The sequence below is a fragment of the Triticum urartu genome, chromosome 7A (genome assembly GCF_056163025.1).
Source record: "Triticum urartu cultivar PI428250 chromosome 7A, HENAU_Tu73, whole genome shotgun sequence".
In the NCBI taxonomy this organism is placed as follows: domain Eukaryota; kingdom Viridiplantae; phylum Streptophyta; class Magnoliopsida; order Poales; family Poaceae; genus Triticum; species Triticum urartu.
In genome coordinates, this window is record NC_141879.1 from 690,614,273 (window position 1) to 690,638,640 (window position 24,368).

The 24,368-nt window shown below is 45.0% G+C and overlaps 3 protein-coding genes across 3 annotated transcripts; 1 reads left to right on the plus strand and 2 right to left on the minus strand.

Moving 5' to 3' along the window:
• Positions 1-3,138: 3,138 nt before the first annotated feature.
• Positions 3,139-3,849, plus strand: LOC147961566 (B3 domain-containing protein Os03g0620400-like). The gene is made up of 2 exons (XM_087533557.1): positions 3,139-3,348; positions 3,500-3,849. The coding sequence occupies exons 1-2, from the start codon at positions 3,139-3,141 to the stop codon at positions 3,776-3,778; spliced, it is 489 nt and encodes a 162-aa protein (XP_087389683.1). The 3' UTR covers positions 3,779-3,849.
• Positions 3,850-12,305: 8,456 nt separating this feature from the next.
• On the minus strand, positions 12,306-18,023 carry LOC147961567 (uncharacterized). The gene is made up of 4 exons (XM_087533864.1): positions 17,975-18,023; positions 15,727-15,800; positions 15,215-15,634; positions 12,306-13,217 (listed from the first exon to the last, which is right to left on the minus strand). The coding sequence occupies exons 1-4, from the start codon at positions 18,021-18,023 to the stop codon at positions 12,306-12,308; spliced, it is 1,455 nt and encodes a 484-aa protein (XP_087389990.1).
• A 1,168-nt stretch (positions 18,024-19,191) lies between these two features.
• On the minus strand, positions 19,192-20,007 carry LOC147961568 (uncharacterized). Its single transcript, XM_087533866.1, has one exon. It carries the CDS (start codon positions 20,005-20,007, stop codon positions 19,192-19,194), a length of 816 nt encoding a protein of 271 aa, XP_087389992.1.
• Between the last annotated feature and the right edge of the window lie 4,361 nt (positions 20,008-24,368).

Sequence of the window (24,368 nt, forward strand, 5' to 3'; positions counted from 1 at the left end):
GTCGGTACTAATGCCCCGACCCTTTAGTCACGGTTCAATCCAGAACCGGGACTGCCTCCACGTGGGCAGTGCGCAGAGCCCAGGCAGGAGACCCTTTGGTCCCGGTTGGTGGCACCAACCGGGACCAATAGACATCCATGCGTCAGCATTTCTGTGCCTGCGGTTTTTGTTTTTTTTTTAAAGGGGGGGGGTGGGGTTTTAGGGGGTTAATTTAGGTGTTTCATATATTGTGTTAGCTAGCTATAATTAATAGAGAGAAGTGTCCTCTCTTACGTCCGTGCTTGGTCGACGCTACTTACTATACATACGTATAGAGAGGACTAGACATGCTAGTTAGCTAGTAAGCAAACGAAGGAAACAGAAGATCGTCATGAACATATATGCATACAGAGAGAAGTGATATCGACCACCTCTCCTTCTCCGAGAGATTGGTCGAACAACAAGTTCTCGTATATCTATCCGACACTACCGGCTACATATATACAATAATTATCTTTTACAAATATAATCATACGGACTCATGGTCCACATAGTATTCTCCGTCTTCAGCGATCACTTGGTCAAGAAAGAATGCCGCCAATTCCTCTTGAATTGCTCGCATGCGAGCTGGTGCTAGGAGTTCATCCCGCTTCCGAAACATCTAATTTGAAGAAGGGGGTCAATACATATATATATGAATGAATGAAACTCAATACAAATGATGGTAATAAAATAAAATTGTGAATGTTGTTATTTACTTACTTCATATTGTTCGTCAGAGTACCCGCCCCGCTCACAGGTCGTGTGGCGGATGGACTCGCAGACGTAGTATCCACAGAAATCATTCCCTTATTCCTGCCACAACCACTTTACAAGAAATAGAGGTCAATCAAACTGATAAGCAAGAATGCTAAATGGTATTGATGAAACTAGCGCTTGAATCACTAGGAGATGCGCGGAACATGCTACTATAGTGCTTACTTTCGGGTGTCTAAATTCTAGCTCCTTCGGTAGTCCCGGAACTTTTCTGGTGAATTTTCTTCAAACCCTGCCGGACAAAGAAAACAATTACTTGATATCAGGAAATGAACAAAGTTGCTGATATGGTGGATAATGATCGATTTAACTTACTTCTTGAGGATTTCAGTCATGTCCGCATACTCCTGGGAATCTTTTCGTTTAGAGTCCAAGACGGTTACTACTCCCTGCTCAAGCCTAATCTCTAGGAGAATATAGTGAAAAGTGCACACGCATGCATAACTCATCAATTACATTACTATAATCTGGACTAATATATAAGGGAAACCGAATATGCACAAGACAGTAACACTCACTTGAAGTTGTAAGGAAAGAGTATTATATCTTTGTTTTCATTTTTTTTGAATGATCGTAGCAAGTTGGCCTCGGTATCTCGGGGACGATGTTCAACCTCAGTTGCATCTATGAGATATGTGTTAACGAACCCAATATCACCGATTTGTCTTTTCTTCAATTCGGCAATCTTCATTCTGCATAATATAGTGAGGATAATTATAAATACATGCAATGAAAGAGATGAGCTATATAGAGAGACTTAATGACAGAAGTAGTAGTACTTACAGACAGTAGCAGGTGATCGTTGTTTTATCGAGGGCCAATTTATTGAAAAACTAATAGAACTCCTCAAATGGAATAGGCAACAGTTCAATTCCAACGAGGTTATGCTCCGGTTTAACTCTCGCATACAAAGTACTCCTCCCCCCAGACTCTCTGCAGATTTTCAAGTACCAATCATGTAATCTTCGCATCATCGTTGTTAAAGATTTTTCATCTTTGACGAGAGGCTTCCCGTACTCGTATCTGTGTATCTGCACCTCCATGGGATCATAATGTACATCGTTGGGCAGGTAATCGTCAACATTGCCATAACCGGACACCATCCTCGGATCGACGATGTCGCTAGGCACCTTGAGGGGGGGGGCACGATTGCTTCGCTTGTTCGCCGAGCCGGGCAATTTGTTTCCCAGCTGCTCGTCGTTCTTTCAGCCTTTGATCACTGACTGTACTTCCCGACCGCTCCGCTTCGGCCCATGTCTTTGCAATAATGCGCTCATAGTTGCTTTTCGGCGGAGACTTGGGTGGTTTTGGGCGGAGACGTGTGCCCTTCCAGTGCCTGAACGCGCCCTTCATAAGTAAGCCCAACTAGCATTCCCTAGAGATGCATTCTGCTACAGCGCAGCAGCCTTCAGCACCTTGGTAAGCTTCTTCCATGTTGCTCTCTTTGTTTACAATTTAGTCATGTTCTTTCTTCTTCTTCTACATCTACATATGGAGCAGCAGTTCCCCTGATTTTATTTTATTTTATTCTGTTCTGCTTACTTATTTCGCCTGAACTTCAGAAACTGTTAGGAGTGTAGAAAGCAGTCATGCTATACAACGACAGGAATTTTAGAAACTGAATTTATATGGTTGCTAGCCATCAGTGATTTTTTTTCCTTTTTAAAAAGATACCACTGATCAATTTAGAGATATGCATTTTATCCCCCTATTAACATCACAAATGGAGCCGAGTGATCAATAGATTCAATTAGAAAATTATTGCATGCACCAGAAAGATCAAGACAGGGCTTCTTCTGCCAAGTTTCTCTCTTTGTTTGCAATTTGGTCATGTCTTTTCTTCTTCTTCTACACACCTGCATGGAGCAGCAACATTTTTTTGAATTTAACTGTTGTTTTGCTTTCCATTTTGTTTCTGCTGATTGTCAGAGACTGGCAGGATATAGAGGGCATTGTTGTTGTACAATGATAGGAATTTCTGAAACTGAATGTTCTATGGTTAACCATCAGTGATTTTGTTTTTCCTTTCTAAGAGATATCGGTGATTGATTTAGATCTGCATTGATCCCCCTAGTAGCATCACAAATGGAGTCTGGTGATCAATAGATTCAGTCTGAAAAATAATGCATACATCGGAAAATCAAGGCAGAGCTTCCTCTGCCAAGTTGCTCTCTTGTTTGCAATTTAATCAGGTCTTATCTTCTAACAGACCTTCATAGAACATCAGTATTTGTAATTCAATTTTACTGTTGTTTTGCCTTCTTTATACACGATAATCAAAATAGATTTGTACTCCAGCTTCACAAAGAGAGCATTCGCCGTTCCCCTGGTGGCAGAGCAGATATGGCACACCCGGATACGTCATCTTTGGGACCTGAAGAGAATGGAGACAATTCTGGGGGAGCTTCTGAGACCCCCTTCATACTGCCAGAGAGACCCTCTCTAACGCCAGCACAGGAGCAGAAATTGCTGGAGAAAGTAGAAGCCATTGACTCGACAGTTCCACTTTACGTCGTGATCCTGAACGGGTCCAATGCTTGTCGCGGCTTACTAGTAAGTTCAAAAGAAAAGAAATTTTATTTGGTATGGCCTATCAGTTCTTCAATTGCAACTGTGTCCTTGGATTACATAGGCATGCACAAATTTCTCTAGTATATCTGCACCTGCCTTACTAACACCCTCGCTGCTTATGCATGTAAAAAAGACATTTGGCACGGAGTATGCGTCAAGGTATCTCAACAAGAATTCCGCTGCCGGAAAGAAGAGCGTGATCAGTTTGGCGCTTCAGCTGGAGGAGGAGAGCAGGACGTGGGACACGGAGCTGCAGCGCAAGACTGATCGCACGGCGATTGTTAAAGGATGGGCGTCTTTCGCCGGTGGCAACCGCCTGCGGGTGGGTGACATCTGCCTCTTCAAGCTGATGGAGAGCGAGGAGCCGCTGAAGATGACGGTCTACATCATTCGTCGTGAGAAGTGTACTTGAGGCACAGTTGGGCTCTTGCTACTCTGATTATCAAGAACCTGGGACGGGAAACAATGTGGCATCTCCAAACGGGGTCGGAAAGGAAGGAACTTGTTTGTTCATCTACCGTCGTGTCAAACAAACTTATCAACCTGTCACATTGGCCTCTCTCTCATGCACCAGGAGTCTAGGAGTCCACCAGGAGATAGGCTAGGTAGTTAGTTGATATCTATCTATTGTAACCTACTCTATCCCTTCCTCTCCAAGTCTCCTGTAAGATCTCATGTATGCGCTACAGGGTTGTTGCGCCCCTGCCTATAACACATACCACGCCCCCTCGCACCGAGGACAAAGCGTTTCCGCATATCGCACATGGTAATCAGAGCGATCCTCTCCAAAGCCATCTAGCGATCCAATCTCCAGCCATGTCTTCCTCCGGCGCTTCCCAGACCAACCTCAGCGGCCAAGTCACGGAGAAGCTGACCCGCACCAACTATGTCCTCTGCCGCGCGCAGGTGACGCCGCAGCTCAGGGGCGCGGGAGTCTTCGGCTACGCCGAAGGCACAACACCGGAGCCGGCCAAGTTCCTCACCACCAAAGATAAGGATGGGAAGGAAACCTCTGAGCCCAACCCTCTCCACCATCTCTGGGTCCGGGAGGACCAGCAGGTGCTGGGCTATCTCCTCAGCACCCTCACCAAAGAGGTCCTGCTGCAGGTGACCACGATCACCACGGCGAGCACGCTCTGGACGACGCTCGCAGGTATGTTCTCCTCGCAGTCTTTGAGCCGTGTCAATAACATACGCACGGCCCTGCTCAGCGCGCAGAAGGGCACCCAATCGGTCGCCGCCTTCTTCGCCCACATGCGTGGCCTCGCCGATGAGCTGGCGGCCGCCGACAAGCCTCTGCAGGACGACGAACTCATCAGCTACATCCTTCACGGCCTCGACATGGAGTACCAGCCCTTGGTCTTTGCCCCCGACGTCCGCACCACCCCGGTATCTCTCGATAAACTCTTCTCTATGTTGAGTAACTTCGATCAACGGGTGGCCCTGTACCAAGGGTCGGGCGGCTTCAAATCTTCTGCCAACGCCGCGACCCGTGGCCGTGGCGGCTCCTCCTCTCGCTACCGTGGTCCCCCTTGCTCCAAGGGCAGGCCGGGCGGTAGCGGTGGCAGCAACACCAGCGGCTCCAACTCCCGCGGCGGGCGCCCCTCCTCCAACAGCACTAGGTGTCGCCGCGGCGGGAATAGCAGGTCTCGCCCGGATGCCGTGCGTTGCCAGATCTGTGGTAAACTCGGGCACTCGGCTAAAGACTGCTGGTACCGTTTTGAAGAAGATGAGGCTTCGTCCAAAGATGAGGAAAAGGTCGCTGCCGCTGCTGATGGTGCCTACGGCGTCGACACAAACTGGTACCTCGACAGCGGCGCCACCAACCATCTCACGGGTGAACTTGAGAAAGTAACCCTCCGTGAGAAGTACCCCGGCAAGGACCAAATTCACACCGCAAGTGGGGCAGGTATGAGGATCCGTCATATTGGTCATTCAGTTATACATACCCCTCATCGTAAAATCCACCTTAGGAAAATTTTGCATGTCCCTAGTGCCAACAAAAATCTCCTTTCTGTTCATCGAATAGCACTTGACAATCATGTCTTCATTGAGTTTCATCCTTTTTTCTTCTTGATTAAGGATCAGGCCACGAGGAAAATCCTATATCGAGGTAGATGTGTTCGCGGGCTCTAACCATTGCTTCCGGAGTTCAGAAGATTCAATAAACAAGCCCATAGTGCTGTCAAGCTTTCCTCCACACGATGGCACGATCGTCTAGGACATGCTTCTTTTTCCTTAGTAGAACGTTTGCTTAGAAAGAATAAGCTCCCGTTTGTTGGTGAGCGTCATATTGAAACCATTTGTGATTCCTGCCAAAGAGCAAAAAGTCATCAATTACCGTATCATATTTCTACTAGTGTTTCTACTCAGCCCTTACAATTAATTTTCTCGGATGTTTGGGATCCTGCCCCTAGTTTGGTTGGTAGACACACATATTACGTCAGCTTTATTGATGACTATAGTAAATTCTCGTGGATCTATCTTCTCAAGAAACGATCCGAGGTTTTCCAAGTGTTTCAAAACTTTCAAGCACTCGTTGAAAGAAAGTTCAACAGCAAGATCATTGCTGTACAGTCAGACTGGGGGGGGATACGAAAAACTAAATTCCTTCTTCCAAACACTGGGTATTTCTCACCATGTGTCTTGTCCACATGCTCACCAGCAAAACGGCTCGGCTGAGCGCAAGCATCGCCACATTGTTGAAGTGGGTCTAGCTCTCCTAGCCGGTGCCTCCATGCCTCTTAAATTCTGGGATGAAGCTTTTCTCACTGCTGTACACATCATAAACATGCTTCCTAGTTGAGTCATTCACAATGAAACTCCCATAGAAAGACTTCTTCACACCAAACCTGATTACAAGTCTCTTCGAGTTTTTGGTTGCGCCTGTTGGCCTAATCTTCGACCTTACAACAATCGCAAACTCATGTTCCGCTCGAAACAGTGTGTCTTTCTTGGGTATAGTGCTCAACACAAGGGCGTCAAATGTCTTGATGTGTCTACTGGACGGGTCTATATTTCTCGCGATGTTGTCTTTGATGAGACAAAGTTCCCCTTTGCCGACCTTCACCCCAACGCCGGTGCACTTCTTCGCAAAGAGATTCTCCTTTTACCGTCACATCTAGTCGGGTCCGATCAAGGGGGCAATAACTGTGATGATTCAATGTTGACTGAACCTCCTAATACCTTGTGTGAGCCTTGTGATGATGCAGGAGACTATACAGAAAAAAACGGAAGTCAAAACGATGTGGAAATACCCAATACAGAGCCATATTTCATGTGCTCCAACCAGGGGAACAAATCCCCTTCGGGATCTGCGTCGCCAGATATGTCAGCCGGATCGTCTCCGGGATCCGGGGGGCCAGAGTCGCCAGACTGGCCAGGTGGATCTGCACCAGAATCCGCGCCAACGGCCTCGCCAGGTGCGGTCGGACGGGATCCAGCGCGCGACTCCTCCGAGCCAACCACGCGGCGTCCCGCAGCTGGGGAGGCGGCCTCCCCCGCCCCGCGCCAACCAGATGCTGACACGCGGCGTCCTGCGGCTGGGTCCCGGTTCCCGACCCAGCCGATCTGCTACAAAAGGCGCGACTTGCGTCGTCCGACAGGCGCTGCCCCGACAGGCGTGAGACCCCGCGTCGATGGCCCGCTCCTGCCATCATGCGCCCATGATGAGCTCCACGGGGCGGGATCTTCTGTGACTGCTGCAACGCCTGCGTCTTCACCACTCGCTGCAGAAGATCCAGCACGCACAGATCCCGCTGCTGCTGCTGTCTCAGGATCTGCCGCGGGATCGTCAGTGCCACCAACTGCTGCTGCATCATCTCCTCGCCGTACATGTTTGCAGAAAGGAGTAATACAGCCTATTGATTATAAACATGTGACAAAATATGGCATGGTGTGTTCTACAGGTGAGCCAGGTGAGCCGCACACGTTTCAAGCAGCACTAAAAGATGAAAAGTGGAAGAAGGCTATGAATGAAGAATTTGTAGCATTGCAGAAAAATAAAACGTGGCATTTGGTTCCTCCAAGACAAGGTAAAAATCTTATTGACTGCAAATGGGTATTCAGAATTAAGAGAAAAATCTGATGGAACAATTGATCGTTACAAAGCTAGACTCGTTGCAAAGGGCTTTAAACAACGATATGTCATAGACTATGAGGACACGTTTAGTCCTGTTGTGAAAGCTGCCACTATTCGTCTTGTTTTGTCCATTGCCGTTTCCAGGGGCTGGAGTCTGAGACAGCTAGACGTGCAGAACGCGTTCCTCCATGGTGTTCTGGAAGAGAAAGTGTACATGAAGCAACCTCCTGGGTTTGTGAACAAAAATAAACCTTCTTATGTGTGCAAACTTGACAAGTCACTGTATGGGTTGAAACAAGCTCCAAGGGCATGGTCTCACGCCTCAGTCACAAAATGCAAACACTTGGCTTTGCTCCTTCTAAGTCTGATACCTCACTATTTATTTACAACAAGTACAATACATACATATTTGTACTCATATATGTTGATGATATTATTGTCACGAGTTCATCAGATGAGGTCATTACATGACTGTTAAAGGATCTCAGCACTGAGTTTGCTCTTAAGGATCTTGGAGACTTGCACTATTTCCTAGGGATTGAGGTAAAGAGACATGAGGATGGACTTCATCTCTCTCAGGAAAAGTATGCAGCAGATCTGGTAAAGAAAGCTGGTCTGCAAGGTTGTAAACCCTCACCCACTCCTTTGTCAAGTTCAGAAAAATTGTCACTTACAGAAGGGCAGCCTCTAAGTCCAGATGATAGTACAAGGTACAGAAGCCTAGTAGGTGCACTTTAATATTTAACACTTACTATGCCTGATATTTCTTTTGCTGTCAACAAAGTTTGCCAATTCCTTCATGCACCCACCACAGTTCATTTGACTGCTGCAAAACGGATTGTTAGATATGTCAAGAACACTCTTAATGTTGGTCTCAATTTCAGTAAGTCATCATCTACACTTGTCAGTGCCTTTTCAGACTCTGATTGGGCAGGTTGCCTGGATGATAGGCGGTCTACTGTTGGTTTTGCAGTATTTTTTGGTCCCAACTTAATATCGTGGTGTGCAAGAAAGCAAGCTACTGTCTCTAGATCCGGTACAGAGGCATAATATAAGGCACTGGCAAATGCAACAACAGAGATTATCTGGCTACAATCCATTTTGAGGGAACCTGGTGTTAGAGGCACTCAACCTCCATGTCTATGGTGTGACAATCTAGGTGCTACCTATCTCTCTATTAATCCAGTTTTTCATGCCAGGACAAAGCACATTGAGATAGACTTTCACTTTGTGAGAGAAAGAGTTGCCAAGAAGCAACTTGAGATTCGTTTTGTGCACTCCAGAGATCAAATTGCAGATGGGTTCACAAAACCTTTGCCTACTAGAAGCTTTGAAGATTTCAAACATAATCTCAACTTGATGAAGTTGTGATTAAGGGAGGGTGTCAAACAAACTTATCAACCTGTCACGTTGGCCTCTCTCTCATGCGCCAGGAGTCTAGGAGTCCACCAGGAGATAGGCTAGGTAGTTAGTTGATATCTATCTATTGTAACCTACTCTATCCCTTCCTCTCCAAGTCTCCTGTAAGATCTCATGTATGCGCTACAGGGTTGTTGCGCCCCTGCCTATAACACGTATCACGCCCCCTCGCACTGAGGACAAGGCGTTTCCGCATATCGCACACATCGTTCTGTGCGCTCTTTGTTATCTGGATTCTAGAGTAGCTTTGCATGGTCAAGTTTGAACAACTAATCCGAACGTTTGGATTTCAGCTTTATTATGTGTTGCTGATAGTTCTGTCAGCGCTTTATTATCTAGCGCAACTCTGGAATCTGGATGGTCGAGATAATTTGAACTTACTATGTGTTGTTGAGGTTTGAGGGCACATGTTTTTCCATGGTTGATGTATTTTCTCGGAACAGGCTTTCGCTCCGTTTTATAGATAAAGAAAAATGGTTTATGTATTTTAATTGACAACACCTCTATTATCATATTCATCTTGGTTGCTACAGAAATACAGGCGTGCCTCCGGTGTCAAAGGCATGATCTGAGCGGATCAGTGCATTTGGCGCAGGTCGGTGCCCTCTCGGGCAGATAGCGCCGCCATGGGGAGATTCCTCGCGGACCGGCGTATTTGACGCATGTCAATGCCATCTCAGGCTAGCAGCGCCACCATGGGGAGTTTCCTCACGGAGCCGTGGCTGCTCAAGCCAGAAGCTTAAGTTCGAAGGAAAGCCGTAGAGGTGCGACTGTTGCCTCCAAGAGGAGGATGAGAGGTGTTCACCCTCCTTCCCCTTTGTTGCCTCGCGGCGGGATGATGCCTCTTCAGTGCTCGGTGATGGAAGGTGCACAATTCTGAGAGTGGTGGCATTCTTCTCGGTATTGTCGGCTGTGGTTAGCCTCCACCGATGCGAAGGAGGTGACCCATCCACCTTGTGCTAGCGTGGGAGAGTTTGGACGCCGATGTGGTGGCCCTGAATGATGAAATGTGCGGTCATCACTCCGGTGAGTGTCTCGACATTGGAGTTCGGTGCTCTCCTTCACATGGTGGATAGCGAGGGGATCAGCGGCGAGTGTGCTGGCCAGGCGGCTGCTAGCTAAGCCTAGAGTTGCCACTCGACAAATAGGAAGGTGTTTACCGAGTGCTCCAGGGAGGACTCGGCAAAGACATGGCCGCGCCGTTCTTGACTCATGGTTGAGAAGTCACTTTATTTTGTTGATATGACCCCTTTGGTTCTCGGCAACATGTATGCCGAGTGCCCGACATACGGCACACGACAAAGTTCTGTTTGCGAGAGGGGTGTACACCATCCATATGCCTTCTGCCGAGAGTAGTTCCCAAAAAAGTTTTTGCCGAGTTTTTTCAGGGCTTCGCCAAGTTTCTCGGGCACTCGACAGAGTGGTCAATTCCTGTAGTGATAACATGTAACGCCTAATGCAGCTCTAGGTAAATACACGATGTTTTGATGGTTGGAAACGAAACTGTTCTTCAACTCCTGTAAGAGCATCTCCAGCCATTGTGCCCCCCAGGAGGCCTTTTTTCCACCTCCTGGGGAGGCCCCGGCGGAATATTTGCACTGGGGACTAAAAGTTTTCCAGTCGTCCCGCCACCCAGCCGGCACCATCGCGACCTGGTCGGTGAGCGCGGGCGGCGAGGAGGCATGACGAGGGCGCGCGGGCGCAGCGAGGAGGCGTGGCCAAGGCCGAGAAGGCGCGGAAGAAGGAGAAGGCGCTCGGCGCTCGGCGGGCGGCCCTCTGCACCAGGTTGGCCAGCCGACGGAGAAGGAGAAGATTCGTCTGCCTCGACGAAGACGAACTGGACTCTGTGCCACTGCCACCGCTGCCACCCAAGCCCACCTTCGGCGATTTCCTCGCCGCTGCGCTCTACAAATCCATGCAGAGCAAGGCCGTAGTGGTTGAGGCCGTCCCTGTCTCCGTCGCGGTCCCGGAGGCAGCCGAGCAGATGCCGGAGGCGATGGAGGCCGCCCTTGTCTCCCTCGCGGCCCCGAAGGCAGCCAAGTAGAAGCCGGAGGCGATGGAGGGCGTCCCTGACCCCGTCGCGGACTGGAAGGTGGCCAAGCTCACGCTGCTCTGCGAGGCCATCGCCCGTCGCCTCTTCCCGCGCGACTCGGACTAGAGCTAGCGGAGGCGAAACCGGAGTCGGGCGCCCGCGCATGCCGTGGCGCCACGCAGTCCAAGTAAAGCCTTCCACCCGAAGCAAGCAACACAGCCGCCAGAGCGCGGCGGGGGAGGCGACCTGGCGGAGGGGGCGAGCGCGAGCCAGAGCGAGGTGGGGGAGGCGACCTGGCGAGCGCGGCGGGGGAGGCGACCTGGCGGCGGGGGCGAGCCCAGCGGAGCAGAGGAGGGCGCGAGCAGGAAAAAGAGGAGAGGGAGTGAGGAGAGAGGCCAATATGTGGGGGTTTTGCATGCAAAAAGGAGCGCCGGCGCCCCCAAATGCCTCCCGGCTTTTTGGGTTTGGATCGGGACCGCCGGACGTAACTTCGGCCAAATCCGGCGCTATTTGAGCTCTTGGGGTCCCGGCTGGGAGAAAAATTAAGCGCCGGCGTCTAAAAAGTGCTCGTGGGGGTATCCCGGGGGGCGGCTGGAGATGCTCTAAGTACATATATGAAAGCAAGCATGTACTCATGCCTGCATTTCCAACTAGCTCACTTGATATATGAAAGGGCAAGAGCTGCGTAAGTCAACATGGTATTTAAAGTTTTACAACCATGTGTCAAACTGGTGGTGTGTTGGACATTGTGTGTTTGGCACTACGGCAAACCTATGCCTGCATTTCCAGCTAGCTCACTTGATACTATTTTCCGGCTCCCTATAAAAATATGTGGATAACTAGCTTAGCATTGTGTAGCTTCAAGAGGAATGAAAATATTTTGAAACAGCTGACTGTGTTTGTTCAAAACATGCATCTCCTTTGTAGAATATACAGGTACACAGATGTTCAAATCAAAAACAACGTTTGGCAATCCTGACGACGTACACAATACTAATGTTTTTTTCTTTGCGAGAGTACACAATACTAATGTAACCACCCTATTATTCAAGGAGGATAAAAGCAGTATGGAATAATGAATAATCTAAAGCTCGAGTTACTGGGTGGCAGCCAAGTCTCTGTATAGAGGTGATAGAACGTGTGGAAACAGACTTCTCATAAATTGTAAATCTGCATCGTACGTACAGCGGCTACAAAAAGAATGGAAATTAATTATCCTACTAAACGGCAAGGACATGCCACAAAACCACTAACAGAATGCCATGGTGTGCTGATATAAAAAAAATCAGAAATAAGTGCATATGTACATGGTAAACATCCTACATGAGATAAAATATTAGCACAATGGGAACTAGCTAGAAAAACACAGCACTAGACGGATCAACAAGAGACAAACCTTCCAGAGGGTCATTCTTTTGGATCACAGTACCCTTCCTTTATCACAGGGAATTTAGGAGGCCAAACCATCATAAAGGGTGTGACTCCATATATGTATCTATCCTCTTGTGTAACCTCATAAACCTTCTTTGCCTCCTTGTGTTTAATATCAAACAGGTAGAGGACACCATCCGTCTCCAAGAGAAGAAACCCTGAATCGACCGCAACTTCATGTAGAATAAGAGCAGAATTACCCACATCGTCAAACATTTTGGTTGATATCATGTAATGAACACATATCTCACGCAAACAAATAGTATCCACAAGAAACCAGTTGGCGAGGCCTTTCTTATCCGTCATGTACAGCCAGATGCGAAGATGGGATCCTTTTACATGGATCAGATGAACTCCAGAATCATCATTTGCAAGCGACATGCCGGTGCTCTGATACTCCACCTCTTCCGGGAGGCTAACTAGCGACAAACGTGACGACATGAGATCCAGCGAGACTAGCATATAAATGTCCCTCACAAGGGCCAGATTATACATCTTGTCATGAGAAATCAAATTATTCAATGCCAGCGCAATTTCTTGGATTTTAGGTACAACCGAGGAGTAGATGGCCCAGGTATCGCCCTGCAACACATAGACATCCCAAACTGGCTGCTGCTCTTTAGACCCTACCGCCAAACAGAAGTAGGATATGCCTAGCTCGCCGTCGCCATTGGGGAGGATAGCATGGTAGAAGTATGTGAAGCCGTCATGGATGCTGATGTTGGGAACTGGTGGGAGGATGGTCGTAGATGTTGCAGGTTGCAGGGGGCAGCGCACCATTATTTGGGGGTACTCGTACCCATGGAAGGTGAGGAGGAGGCCGTTCCAGCAATCCAGGTCGAGCAACTCCGTACCTGCGAGTTGTGATTGTCCGTAATTTGGAGAACGCTATCAGTCAGAACGCTGACACATGAATGCAGTGATGTTTCATTTAACCACACCACAAATGCGAAACATGCTGGCTAAATAGAATGAAACTGAGTCTACTTACATTTGGTTATCAGATCATGCAATTTGTTGTTTCAGAACAGCGATCTTTGGTTCAGCATCCAGAGAAATTTGCAAGCGGCATCCCGGTTACATCATTGAAGTGGAACGGAGAAAATGTAAAAATTCCATGTGAGAAATGAAAAATGATATCCTTGAAGGAACCATGTTTTACAAATAAAAAATTGTAAGACTTGACATGTGAATATAACAAAATTGTGTGAAACCGGTCAACAATATATAAATTTGCCATATGACAAGTTAAAAAATTCATAGATTTGTCATGTAGACATTCCCAAAGATTTATACAATTTGCCATGTTTGGAAGCAAAAATGTTATGAATTCTCCATGTAACCATATATGAATAATGTTATGAACATGCACAAAGAAAAAATATTGCAATTATCCATGGCAACCTAAAAATAATCCTATCCAAAAATGGTGGCAAATTTGCCATGGGTGAAAACCTAAATATACAATGGAAAAATCTAAGTTGCCATGTAGTAAATTGGAAAGGGCATACAAAAATGCAAGGTAGTGACTACAAATTTGCTAGGCATAATGTATACAATATGCCATACATTCAGACATTTTTCAGACATGGAAAAATGCAGTAAAACCTACTGTTGCCATCCAGCTCGAGCATGCCTCACAACCACCATCCATCCCGACTTCTCCCTATCCTATGATCTTTGACGATGCCCAACAATCAACCAGTTAAAACTAGACCGGATAATCGCTCGTGCTTCCAATCGAACGATAGCCACTGTTTAGATTGAAAGTGCAATCATGGGGGAGGCGTTTTGGCTCCCGGGAGCACATGCTCCCGCGTGAACAGTAATAAAAAAGAATAGTAATTGTTCTAAAAAAATTATCAATATTTTTGTAGATGTTCGTATTAGTGTCGCAAGCATGCTTGACAATTTTCATGCGAAACGGAGCAGCAATGTTTTGTCGGTGAAAAAAAATTGGGGTGACATTTAGTGTTCAATTTGCCTTTTTTTCATAGACCAAATGCTTAACCTTTTTGCCTAAATTTTGTAGATAGCATTTGGATGTGACTATGAACTCAAAGAATTTTTTTGGGGAATTTTTTGATATTTAAAAATAATTTCCACGGGTAGGAACACGTGCACCCGGGAGCAAAATTTGACTTATGGTGCAATCATGCCGTTAATTATAATTTGATATTAAGAACCAATATACATATAGGAGACTAATTATGTTTGCTAAGTGAATACACATGTTCTTAGTCTTCTTCGTGGACCCACCAAAATGGATATGACTCAAGTATGCTAAAATAAAGATAAGAAGCATATTCAGTTAATTTTTGAGTTATAAAGATCCCGAACTATTAAAAGGGGATCAAAGGGGTTCATCATAAGATTTGTTCAAGCCAACATCTTCCTAGCACCATTCCACTCACATATCGACCAAAAAGTCCAATGCCAAAGAAGCCCGAAAAGCACACTGGGCAGCAAATGAAAGCGAGTGTGTGGATCGTGGACCCACCAAAATTATAGGGGTAGCAGCCAAGTTTCTACATAGAGGTCATATGGAACGTGTAGAGACGATAGACTTATCTAAAATTGTAAATCTGCAACATACAGAGGCTAACAGAAAGAATGAAAGTTAATTATCCTAGTATCTAAGTTAAGCTTGCAACCACTACGGCAAGGGCATGCCACCAACCACGGATAAATTATCATGGTGTGCAGATTTATAAGAAATAAGTGCATGGACATTGTAAACATCTTAACTGAGACAAAATATTAGCATAATGGAGACCAAAAGACCACAGTACTAGGCGGATCAACAAGAGGCAAAATCTTGCAGAGGGACGTGACTGTTTTGGATCGCACCCTTCCTTCAACGCAGGGAATTTAGAAGGCCAAACCATCATGAAGGGTCTGACTCCATCTAAGAATCTATCCTCCTCTTGTGTAATAAACTCGTAAACCTTCTTTGCCGCCTTGTGTTTAATATCAAGCAGGTAGATGACATCATTCTTCTCCAAGAAAACAAACGCAGAATTGGCCCCAACTGCACGCACCAAAACATCCCCGGACATGCTAGTTGGTATCATCTCAGGCAAGCAAACGGTATCAATGTGTAACCAGTCGGCGAGGCCATTCGTGTTCGTATCCACCTTGTAGAGCCAGATGCGAAGCTGGGATCCTTTGGCACAGATGAAATGAACCCCAGAATCATTTGCAAGCGACAGCCCGGTTCCCTCATAGTACTGCACCTCTTCCGGGAGGTTAACCAGCGAGAAACATGACGAAGTAAGATCTAGCCAGAATGGCTTGTAACTGTGCTGCCGGTGCCGGTCATAAGGGTCAGATTGCAGATCTTTTCATCGGCGATCAAACTAGGCAGCGGCAGATGAACGACTGTGATTTCGGTTACGGCTGAAGCGTAGATGGCCCAGGCATCATCCTGTAATACGTAGACATCCAAAACACACTGCTGCTTTTTCCAACCTATCGCAAGACAAAAGGAGGACAGACGACCATAAATCATAAATTCTAAAACCCTAAACCTCTAGTTCCGGTTGGTGTCACCAACCGGGACTAAAGGTCCCCCAGCCCCCGGCGCGGGCTCGTGCCACGTGGTGAGCCGTTGGTCCCGAGCCGTGAGGAACCGGGAATAAAGGGGGAGGGGGGGGGGGGGCTTTAGTCCCCACCCTTTAGTGCCATACAAACCGAGACTAAAGGGTGATTCTGCACTAGTGATATTAACCACCCTAAAAGTGAGGTTCTAAGTGTGGGAGGTGATGAGTCTACTCTCCAGAAATATGCCGACCTCTTTGGTTGTCAGATCGGCCACTTTCCTATGAAATATCTGGGGGTGCCTATGAGCTATTCCTCTTTAAGGAATGCATACTGGGAATTTGTAGCTATCAGATATCTTAATAGTTGTGATGCCTGGATTGGCAGCTCTACCTCCTCTGGTGGGAGACTGACTTTGCTTAATTCTTCTCTGTCCAGCATAGCTTACTACTACATGTCGATGTTCCTTCTTTCTAAGACTTTCAATAAAAGGTTAGGTAAGTATCATCGTAAATTCTTCTGGTGTGGTGGTGCGGGAAAAAAGCGATATCATCTTGTTAAGAGGCCTCGGGTGTGCCGGTCCAAGAAAAAAGGGGGACTTGGAGTCAAAGACCTTGACAAACAAAATATCGCTCTTCTGGCTAAATGGTGGTGGAAGCTAGATACAGGGGATGGCCTATGGCAAGAGATAATTAGAGCGAAATATCTTAGAAATTGTTCTGTTGCTGATGTTAAGACAAAATTCAATGACTCTCCCATGTGGAAGCTTTCCTCAGTCAAAGAAGTTTATATGGCTGGGAGGAAGGTAATTGTCAACTCTGGAGATGTTGCCAGGATCTGGTAAGATTCCTTTGGCACACGCCCCCCCCCCCCCCCTCCAATTCAGTAGTAGGGGGGCAGGGATCTCTTCAGGCGAAGACTGGCCCATGATTTGACTCGGCAACTATCGGAGGTCGAGGATATTATTAAAGACCTCGCTCCTTCCACTGAACCTAACAAGATCTTTGGCCCTAAAGATAGATATACAACAAAATCTATGAATTCCTATCTTGAGAGAAACATCGCTGGGTGCGATTACAGATGGATTTGGAAGGCTAAACTTCCCGTTAAAATTCAGATCTTTCTCTGGTAGTTGTTTCAAGACGCTGTGCTAACCAGAGATGTTATGAAATGTAGAAACTGGGCGGGTGATCCCCGTCGTTCCTTTTGTGTTTGTAGGGAAACTTACTTACATTTGTTCTTCTTATGCCCGGTGGCCAGAATTACTTGGCACACAGTTGGAGCGGTGCTGGGCACTGATCTTTGCCCCAATAACCTTTGTCAATTCTATTCCTGTTGCTATGTAGGGCTGAAAACGAGTCGAGCTCGAGCGAGTTGGAGTTGGCTCAGCTCAACTCATATAAAAATTCGAGCGAGCTCGAGTGAAGCTCATGATCGAGCTGTGGAACATGACTCGTGCTCAGATTGTAACGATCTCGAGTCGATCTCGAGCTAGTTTCGAGCTAAATGAAATGGTAAAAAATATGAATCTATGGATGAAAAACTAAAAAATTAAGGTGAATATGCTGGGAACCTTTGCCAAAAATATAGGTTATTTAACATATAGTCGACCACGTGCCATAATTAGGCTTAAATCTTCTCTGCACTTAGTTAAGTTTCCATGTTCGTTGATAAATAAAATGGAGAAAAATTATGGACAACACAGATGGTAATAAATTATCGTATTTCCATTTAATATAAGGCATGATCATTTAACATAATAATATTTTGTCGAGCTATCGAGCTAAAATCGAGCGAGCCTACATTAGTTCAAGATCGGCTCGTTTCTTGGTCGAGCTACATAAAGTGTTCAAACTCAGCTCGTTTCTTTTCGAGTCGATCTTGAGTCGAGTCAAAAAACGAGTCGATCTCGAGCGGCTCACGAGCCTCGAGCTTTTCTCGCAGCCCTAGCGCTATGCATTCCTACCTCATGAGGAACGCTACTTCACCATGGGGCTGGCTGTTATATGTTGGGCAATTTGAAACTACAGAAATCATGCTACCTTTGAGCATAAGAAACTATCATCTCCTTTTGAGATTGTTTTCACAACTTGTGTGCACTTAACCTATTGGGCAGGACTCTTGAAAGGCGTGGAACGGGAGGAGCTGGAGCATGGTGCGCTGATGCTGAAGAATACTGCTAAGAAGATGATGGGTCTATGCGCCACAGCACACACCGAGAGCGCTTGAAGAAAAGGAACAAAGACTTGGTTGACAACGCTGATCTGCGGCAAAAAAAAGTTTATCTCCCCTCCTGTTTCGGCGATCTTCTTTTGGTGGATGATACTTTGTTTTGGTAGCGGATTTTAGGCCTCTGCGTAGGCCAGGTTGATCTTCATATGCCGTGAACTTACTGGTTTGTGGTTGCGTGCTGATAGTGTTCCAGGGCTTTTGCCTAGTAGTGGACGTTTCGATTGCGAGCGTCTACAGCGGGTTTCCCTGGAATGCTTGAACTCACTTTTTCCCTTTCCCCTTTTCGTTTAAGCTAGAACAAACTTGTATTTCCGTTATTTCTATAATGGAAAGGGGATTAGCCCGGTTCAAAAAAAAATAACCACCCTAAAATTCAAGGAGGATAAAAACTTATGTTTCAGTATGAAATAATGAATAATCTAAAGCTCGAGTTACTCGGTGGCAGCCAAGTCTCTATATATAGGCTTCTCTTAAAATATAAATCTGCAAGACTGCAACGTACAAAAAGAATGGAAATTAATTATCCTACTAAACGGCAAGGACATGCCACAAAACCACTAGCAGATTGTCATGGTGTGCTGATTTCTAAAAAGTCAGAAATAAGTGGGGGTCTTTTTGGAAAAGGAGGATTACCCTATGTCTCTGCATCAAAATGGTGCATGCAACTATATTATTAAATCAAGCAGTCGACAAGTATGTAGTTTGGTACAAGTTCACAAGAAATAAGTGCATGTACATGGTAAACATCCAAAACTAATACTACGTGATCATATGGATGTATATTACACATGTGTGAAGTTTGGTGATGAAATAAGTAAACATGTGAGCTATACAAAAATGACAAAATGGTGATTTCCAAATAGTGAATAATGCATACATTGTTCATCTTTCCAGAATAATGATTTTGTCTTTTTTTTGTGTACCTCATATGGTTACTTATTTCAGTATCATAATGTGCTGATATAAAAATATCAGAAATAAGTGCGTATGTACATGGTAAACATCGTAAATGAGATCAAATATTAGCACAATACTAGCTAGAAAAACATAGCACCAGACGGACCAACAAGAGACAAAACCTTGCAGAGGGTCATTCTTTTGGATCACACCCTTCCTTCATCACAGGGAATTTAGGAGGCCAAACCATCATAAAGGGTGTGACTCCATACAAGTATCTATCCTCTTGTGTGACCTCATAAACCTTCTTTAACTCCTTACGTTTGATATCAAACAGGTAGAGGACATCATCCACCTCCAAGAAAAGAAACCCTGAATCGACCCCAACTTCATGTACCATAAGAGAAGGATCACCCACATTGTCAAACATTCTAGTTGATATCATTTGATGGACACATATCTCACGCAAGCAAATGGTATCTACAAGTAACCAGTCGGCGAGGCCTTTCTTATCCGTCATGTCGTAAAGCCAGATGCGAAGATGGGATCCTTTTACATGGATCAGATGGACTCCAGAATCATCATTTGCAAGCGACATGCCGGTGCTCTTATACTCCACCTCTTCCGGGAGGCTAACCAGCGACAAACATGACGACGGGAGATCCAGCAAGACTAGCATGAAAGTGCCGCTCACAAGGGCCAGATTATACATCTTGTCATGAGAAATCAAACTATTCAATGCCAGCGCAATTTCTTGGATTTCAGGTACAACCGAGGAGTAGATGGCCCAGGTATCGCCCTGCAACACATAGACATCCCAAACTGGCTGCTGCTCTTTAGACCCTACTGCCAAACAGAAGTAGGACTGGCCACCGTCATTGGCGAGGATATCATGGTAGAAGTATGTGAAGCCGTCATGGATGCTGGTGCTGGGAACTGGTGGGAGGACGGTCGTATATGTTGCAGGGCACAAGGCACTAGTAGAAAAAAGGTTAAATGTGAAGCACATTAGTGCCGATTTGAATTTGAGCCGGCACTAATGTGACCATTAGTGCCGGTTCTAACGGCTAGGCGGGCGGCATCATTAGTATCGGTTCGTGGGCAACCTTTAGTACCGGTTCATGCCACGAACCGGTACTAATGAGGCTATGTCAGGCTATGGTCAGGCTGGGGCCCTCACGAAGACCTTTAGTACCGGTTCATGCCATGAATCGGTACTAGAGTTTCTTTACAAGAGAAAGGCAGTATGAGCGGTTTATAAGCCGTGAGTGCACAGATAATGATGAAGAGTTGCAATGCTCACCTGCATGTTGATTAGCTTCAAGCCTTGCGAAATAGCATAGATTGCACTGAGCTATGTGCAGTGCAGTCTACACTATTCCGAATGGCTTGAAGCAAATTAGCCAGCATTACACCTCTTTTTTATTTTTAATAACTTATTTGAATTCCGGATTTCTTTTGTGTTCAGTATGCAGCATTCAAAGCGACGTCATCAATTTCCAACATGTTCTAACATCAATTGTTGTTTTTCGATCATTTACCTAATTGTTTAGAGAGCTAAATGACCGTGAAATTGAAAATCACTACAAAATGAATCCTGGAAATGTTGAAACTTGGCATTGTATCACCATTTCTCCCGCATAGCATGTGCGAAAGAGTAGAGAGGGTCACGGCAAAAACTGGACGCACTTCGTGTTCAAACTGGACAAACTCTTTCGGAGTATCAGGGTTTCGGACGAGAACTCATCTGTTACACGGCCACTTCAATGTTTTTTAAACTTATTTGAACTCCGGACTTTTTTTGTGTTCAGCCATGCAGCATTCAAAGCGACGTCATCAATTTCCAACATGTTCTGACATCATTTGTTGTTTTTCGGTCATTTACCTAATTGTTTAGAGAGCTAAATGACTGTGAAATTGAAAATCACTACAAAATGAATCCTGAAAATGTTGAAACTTGGCATGGTATCATCATATCACCCGCATAGCATGCGCGAAAGAGTAGAGAGGGTCACGGCAAAAACTGGACGGACTTCGTGTACAAACTGGACAAACTCTTTCGGAGTATCAGGGTTTTAGACGAGAACTCATCTGTTACACGGCCACTTCAATGTTTTTTAAACTTATTTAAACTTCAGACTTCTTTTGTGTTCAGTATCCAGCATTCAAAGCGACGTCATCAATTTCCAACATGTTCTGACATCATTTGTTATTTTTCGATCATTTACCTAATTGTTTAGAGAGCTAAATGACCGTGAAATTGAAAATCACTACAAAATGAATTCTGAAAATGTTGAAACTTGGCATGGTATCATCATTTCTCCCGCATAGCATGTGCGAAAGAGTAGAGAGGGTCACGGCAAAAACTGGACGCACTTCGTGTACAAACTGGACAAACTCTTTCGGAGTATTAGGGTTTTCGAACGAGAACTCATCTGTTACACGGCCACTTCAATGTTTTTTAAACTTATTTGAACTCCGGACTTTTTTTGTGTTCAGTATGCAGCATTCAATTTCCAGAAGAAAAGAAATAATGCAGAAAATAAAAAAACTATACAAAAAATTACTCAAAAATAAATAGAAGAAAATAAATAATGCAGAAAAGAAAAAAAACTATATAAAAAACTACTCAAAAATAAATAGAAGAAAATAAATAATGCAGAAAAGAAAAAACTATATAAAAAAATTGTTGGCGCGCTGCCCAGTGTGTCTGCCAGACCTAGGGTGTGCAAATGCAGGCCTAGAAGGGCCAGCAGGCTCACAAGGCAGCGCGCCCTAGTTAATTAGGCCCAGAAGCCTGCTATATAGAGAAGCTCGAAGGAGCAGCCGCGGCTGGGTTTATAAACCAGTGCGGCTGCCCTTCGCTCGGCGAGGTGGGACTAAACATTGTGCACCGCCGGTGGCAGCGCACAACCTTTAGTACCGGTTGGTGGCTCCAACCAGTACTAAAGGGGGGTCTTTAGTACCGGTTCGTGGCACGAACCGGTACTAAAAGGGCCGTTTCCCGCCCCTTGGCCTGGCGAAAATTGGCCTTTAGTACCGGTTGGTGGCTCCAACCGGCACTAAAGACCTCTCCTATATATATGGAACCTACGAAAAAATCAGTTTCATCGACCACCAGTAGTTCTTCTCGATCCAAACTTATTCGCCGCACCCGTCGCCCCATCGCGCGCCGCCCTCGCCGCCCGTTGTCGCCGTCACCGCCGTCGCCCACGCCACCCGTCGTCGCCGTCACCGCCGTCGCCCCCGCCACCCGTCGACGCCGTCACCGCCCGGCCCGTCGCCCCCGCCGCGCCCGTACGTCGCCGCCGCCTCTCGCCCGCCGCGCCCATCCCCCCGTCGTCGCCCGGTGCCGCCCGTACGCCGCCGCCCCCCGGTCGTACACACACACACACCACACAGAGAGAGAGAGACACGCACACAAATACACACACATTGTTTTTACTTATTTTCTATTTTCTGTTGTTTAGATTAATGTTAGATAAATTACGTAGATAATAATGTTAGAATGTTAATGTTAGATGAATTATATGGAAAATATGTTAAATATTAATGTCAAATATATTTTACATGAATTAGAACAAGTTGAACTAGTTGAATTAGTATAGCTAGATATTAATTAGGTATATATATGAGATTTGAACTAGTTGAATTAATATAACTAGTTTATTGTTAGTATGAAAATTAATAGAACAAGTTTATTTTTAGTAAGAAAAATTAGGTATATGAGATTTGATGATCTAATCAAAATATTACTATATAGAACTACCTACTTTATTTTAGTAAGAAATTAATAGAACTAGTTTATTTTTAGTAAATGCTTAGTTCAATTAATAGAACTAGTTTATTTAGTTGAATTAATAGAACTAGTAAGTGTTTAATGTTTCACCTATATATAAACATATATGTTAGATATTAGATATAAATTATATGTTAGATATATATTTAATTTAGTTATATGAAATTTCATTATCTAATTAATATTTTATTATATAGAACTAGCTACCTTATTTTTAGTAAGAAAATTAATAGAACTAGTTTAGTTGAATTAATTAGTTGAACTAGTTCAATTAATTAGGTATATTCTTCGTAAGTGCTTAGTTGAACTAGTTGAATTAACAGAATTAGTTGAATTAATAGAACTAATAAGTGTTTAATGTTTCACCTATGAACATAGAAATGTCGTCTGACGACGAACACGATTTCATTATGTGCGAATACTGCGAAGACCAGCGCGGCCTGTGCGGCGGAAATTTTCTAGTTGATGATAGACGCTTCAGCATCAAGCTGGATGAGAACTTCGAAGTGGATACAGTAAGTCACAACGACAAGTCTTTTTTCGTAATTAAGCATGACTTATGCTTCATTTGCTTCACCTTTTAATTTTAACTTTTCACTATTCTACTAGCGTATCCCCTGCCATGCAAGAATTTGTCTTGGATAAGATAGGTTTCAGTCCTAATGAAACTATGGAGGTAAAAAGAGTTTACTTGAAGACCGAGCATGGTTATACCTTCAACATCAAATTATACAATGCAGACACATACACCTATTTTGAATGCAAAACTTGGTAAACACTATGTAAGGCTTATGCATTTGAGCCTGATATGGTTATCACCTTTGATATTCGTCTGGAAGATGGTATTGAAGGTAATAGAGACATCTGGGTCGATGTGCAGACGCATCCAGTTCTACCATTATGTGAGTTTCTCAATCATATTTATGTCTTCGATATGAGATTATTTGAACAAGTTGAATAATTAATAGATCTCAATTTATATTGACAGCTTACTTCCAATCAAGCAAACATGTCCGGCGCTTGGTAGACAGGACCGTCCACTGTCCCGGGGCTGAACTAAACTGCGAGGAGACAAGTCATTATGTTTCATGGCTTGAGGATCTTGATGATGTCAAGACAAATTTCTTTCCTGCACTTAGAAATGTTAGTACTCAAAACGTGCGACCAATAGTGTTTGTACTGAACTACGGTCACATATATTTAAGAAAGATGATAAGATTTCTACTATTTCTCCTCAGTGCATCTTTTGCATACATTATTTTTTTAAGCTAAACTTCATTGCTAAGTATGTTACTATACGATGTTCTTCAACAGGGAATCTCGATGAATGTTGTGCCTGATTGGATCGAGACTAAAGGTACCATGAATATTGTTAGCTTACGGCCAAGATATCCTACAATGCACTTTAGTGCATTCAGGATTTCTAATAGCGAGGAATGCTTAATAGTAAAAGACTGGAGCAAAATTGTGAATGATCACAGAGAAGTACTAGGGGGCAGCAATCAGAAGCGCAACCCACGATTAGGAGACATGTTCATCTGCATGCTCCAATATGATGAATCGGTAAAGCT

Excerpts from the sequence above, each read along its gene's own strand:
- LOC147961568 (XM_087533866.1), bottom strand. The coding sequence starts at position 20,007 with ATGTGCTTCACATTTAACCTTTTTTCTACTAGTGCCTTGTGCCCTGCA.
- LOC147961567 (XM_087533864.1), bottom strand. The coding sequence starts at position 18,023 with ATGCTCCAGCTCCTCCCGTTCCACGCCTTTCAAGAGTCCTGCCCAATA. Across the intron at positions 15,801-17,974 it reads TCAAGAGTCCTGCCCAATAG|GTTGGAAAAAGCAGCAGTGT; the intron begins GTTAAGTGCACA and ends GTCTTGCGATAG. Across the intron at positions 13,218-15,214 it reads GAGTCAGACCCTTCATGATG|CGTTCTCCAAATTACGGACA; the intron begins GTTTGGCCTTCT and ends TCTGACTGATAG.
- LOC147961566 (XM_087533557.1), top strand. The coding sequence starts at position 3,139 with ATGGCACACCCGGATACGTCATCTTTGGGACCTGAAGAGAATGGAGAC. Across the intron at positions 3,349-3,499 it reads ATGCTTGTCGCGGCTTACTA|ACATTTGGCACGGAGTATGC; the intron begins GTAAGTTCAAAA and ends CATGTAAAAAAG.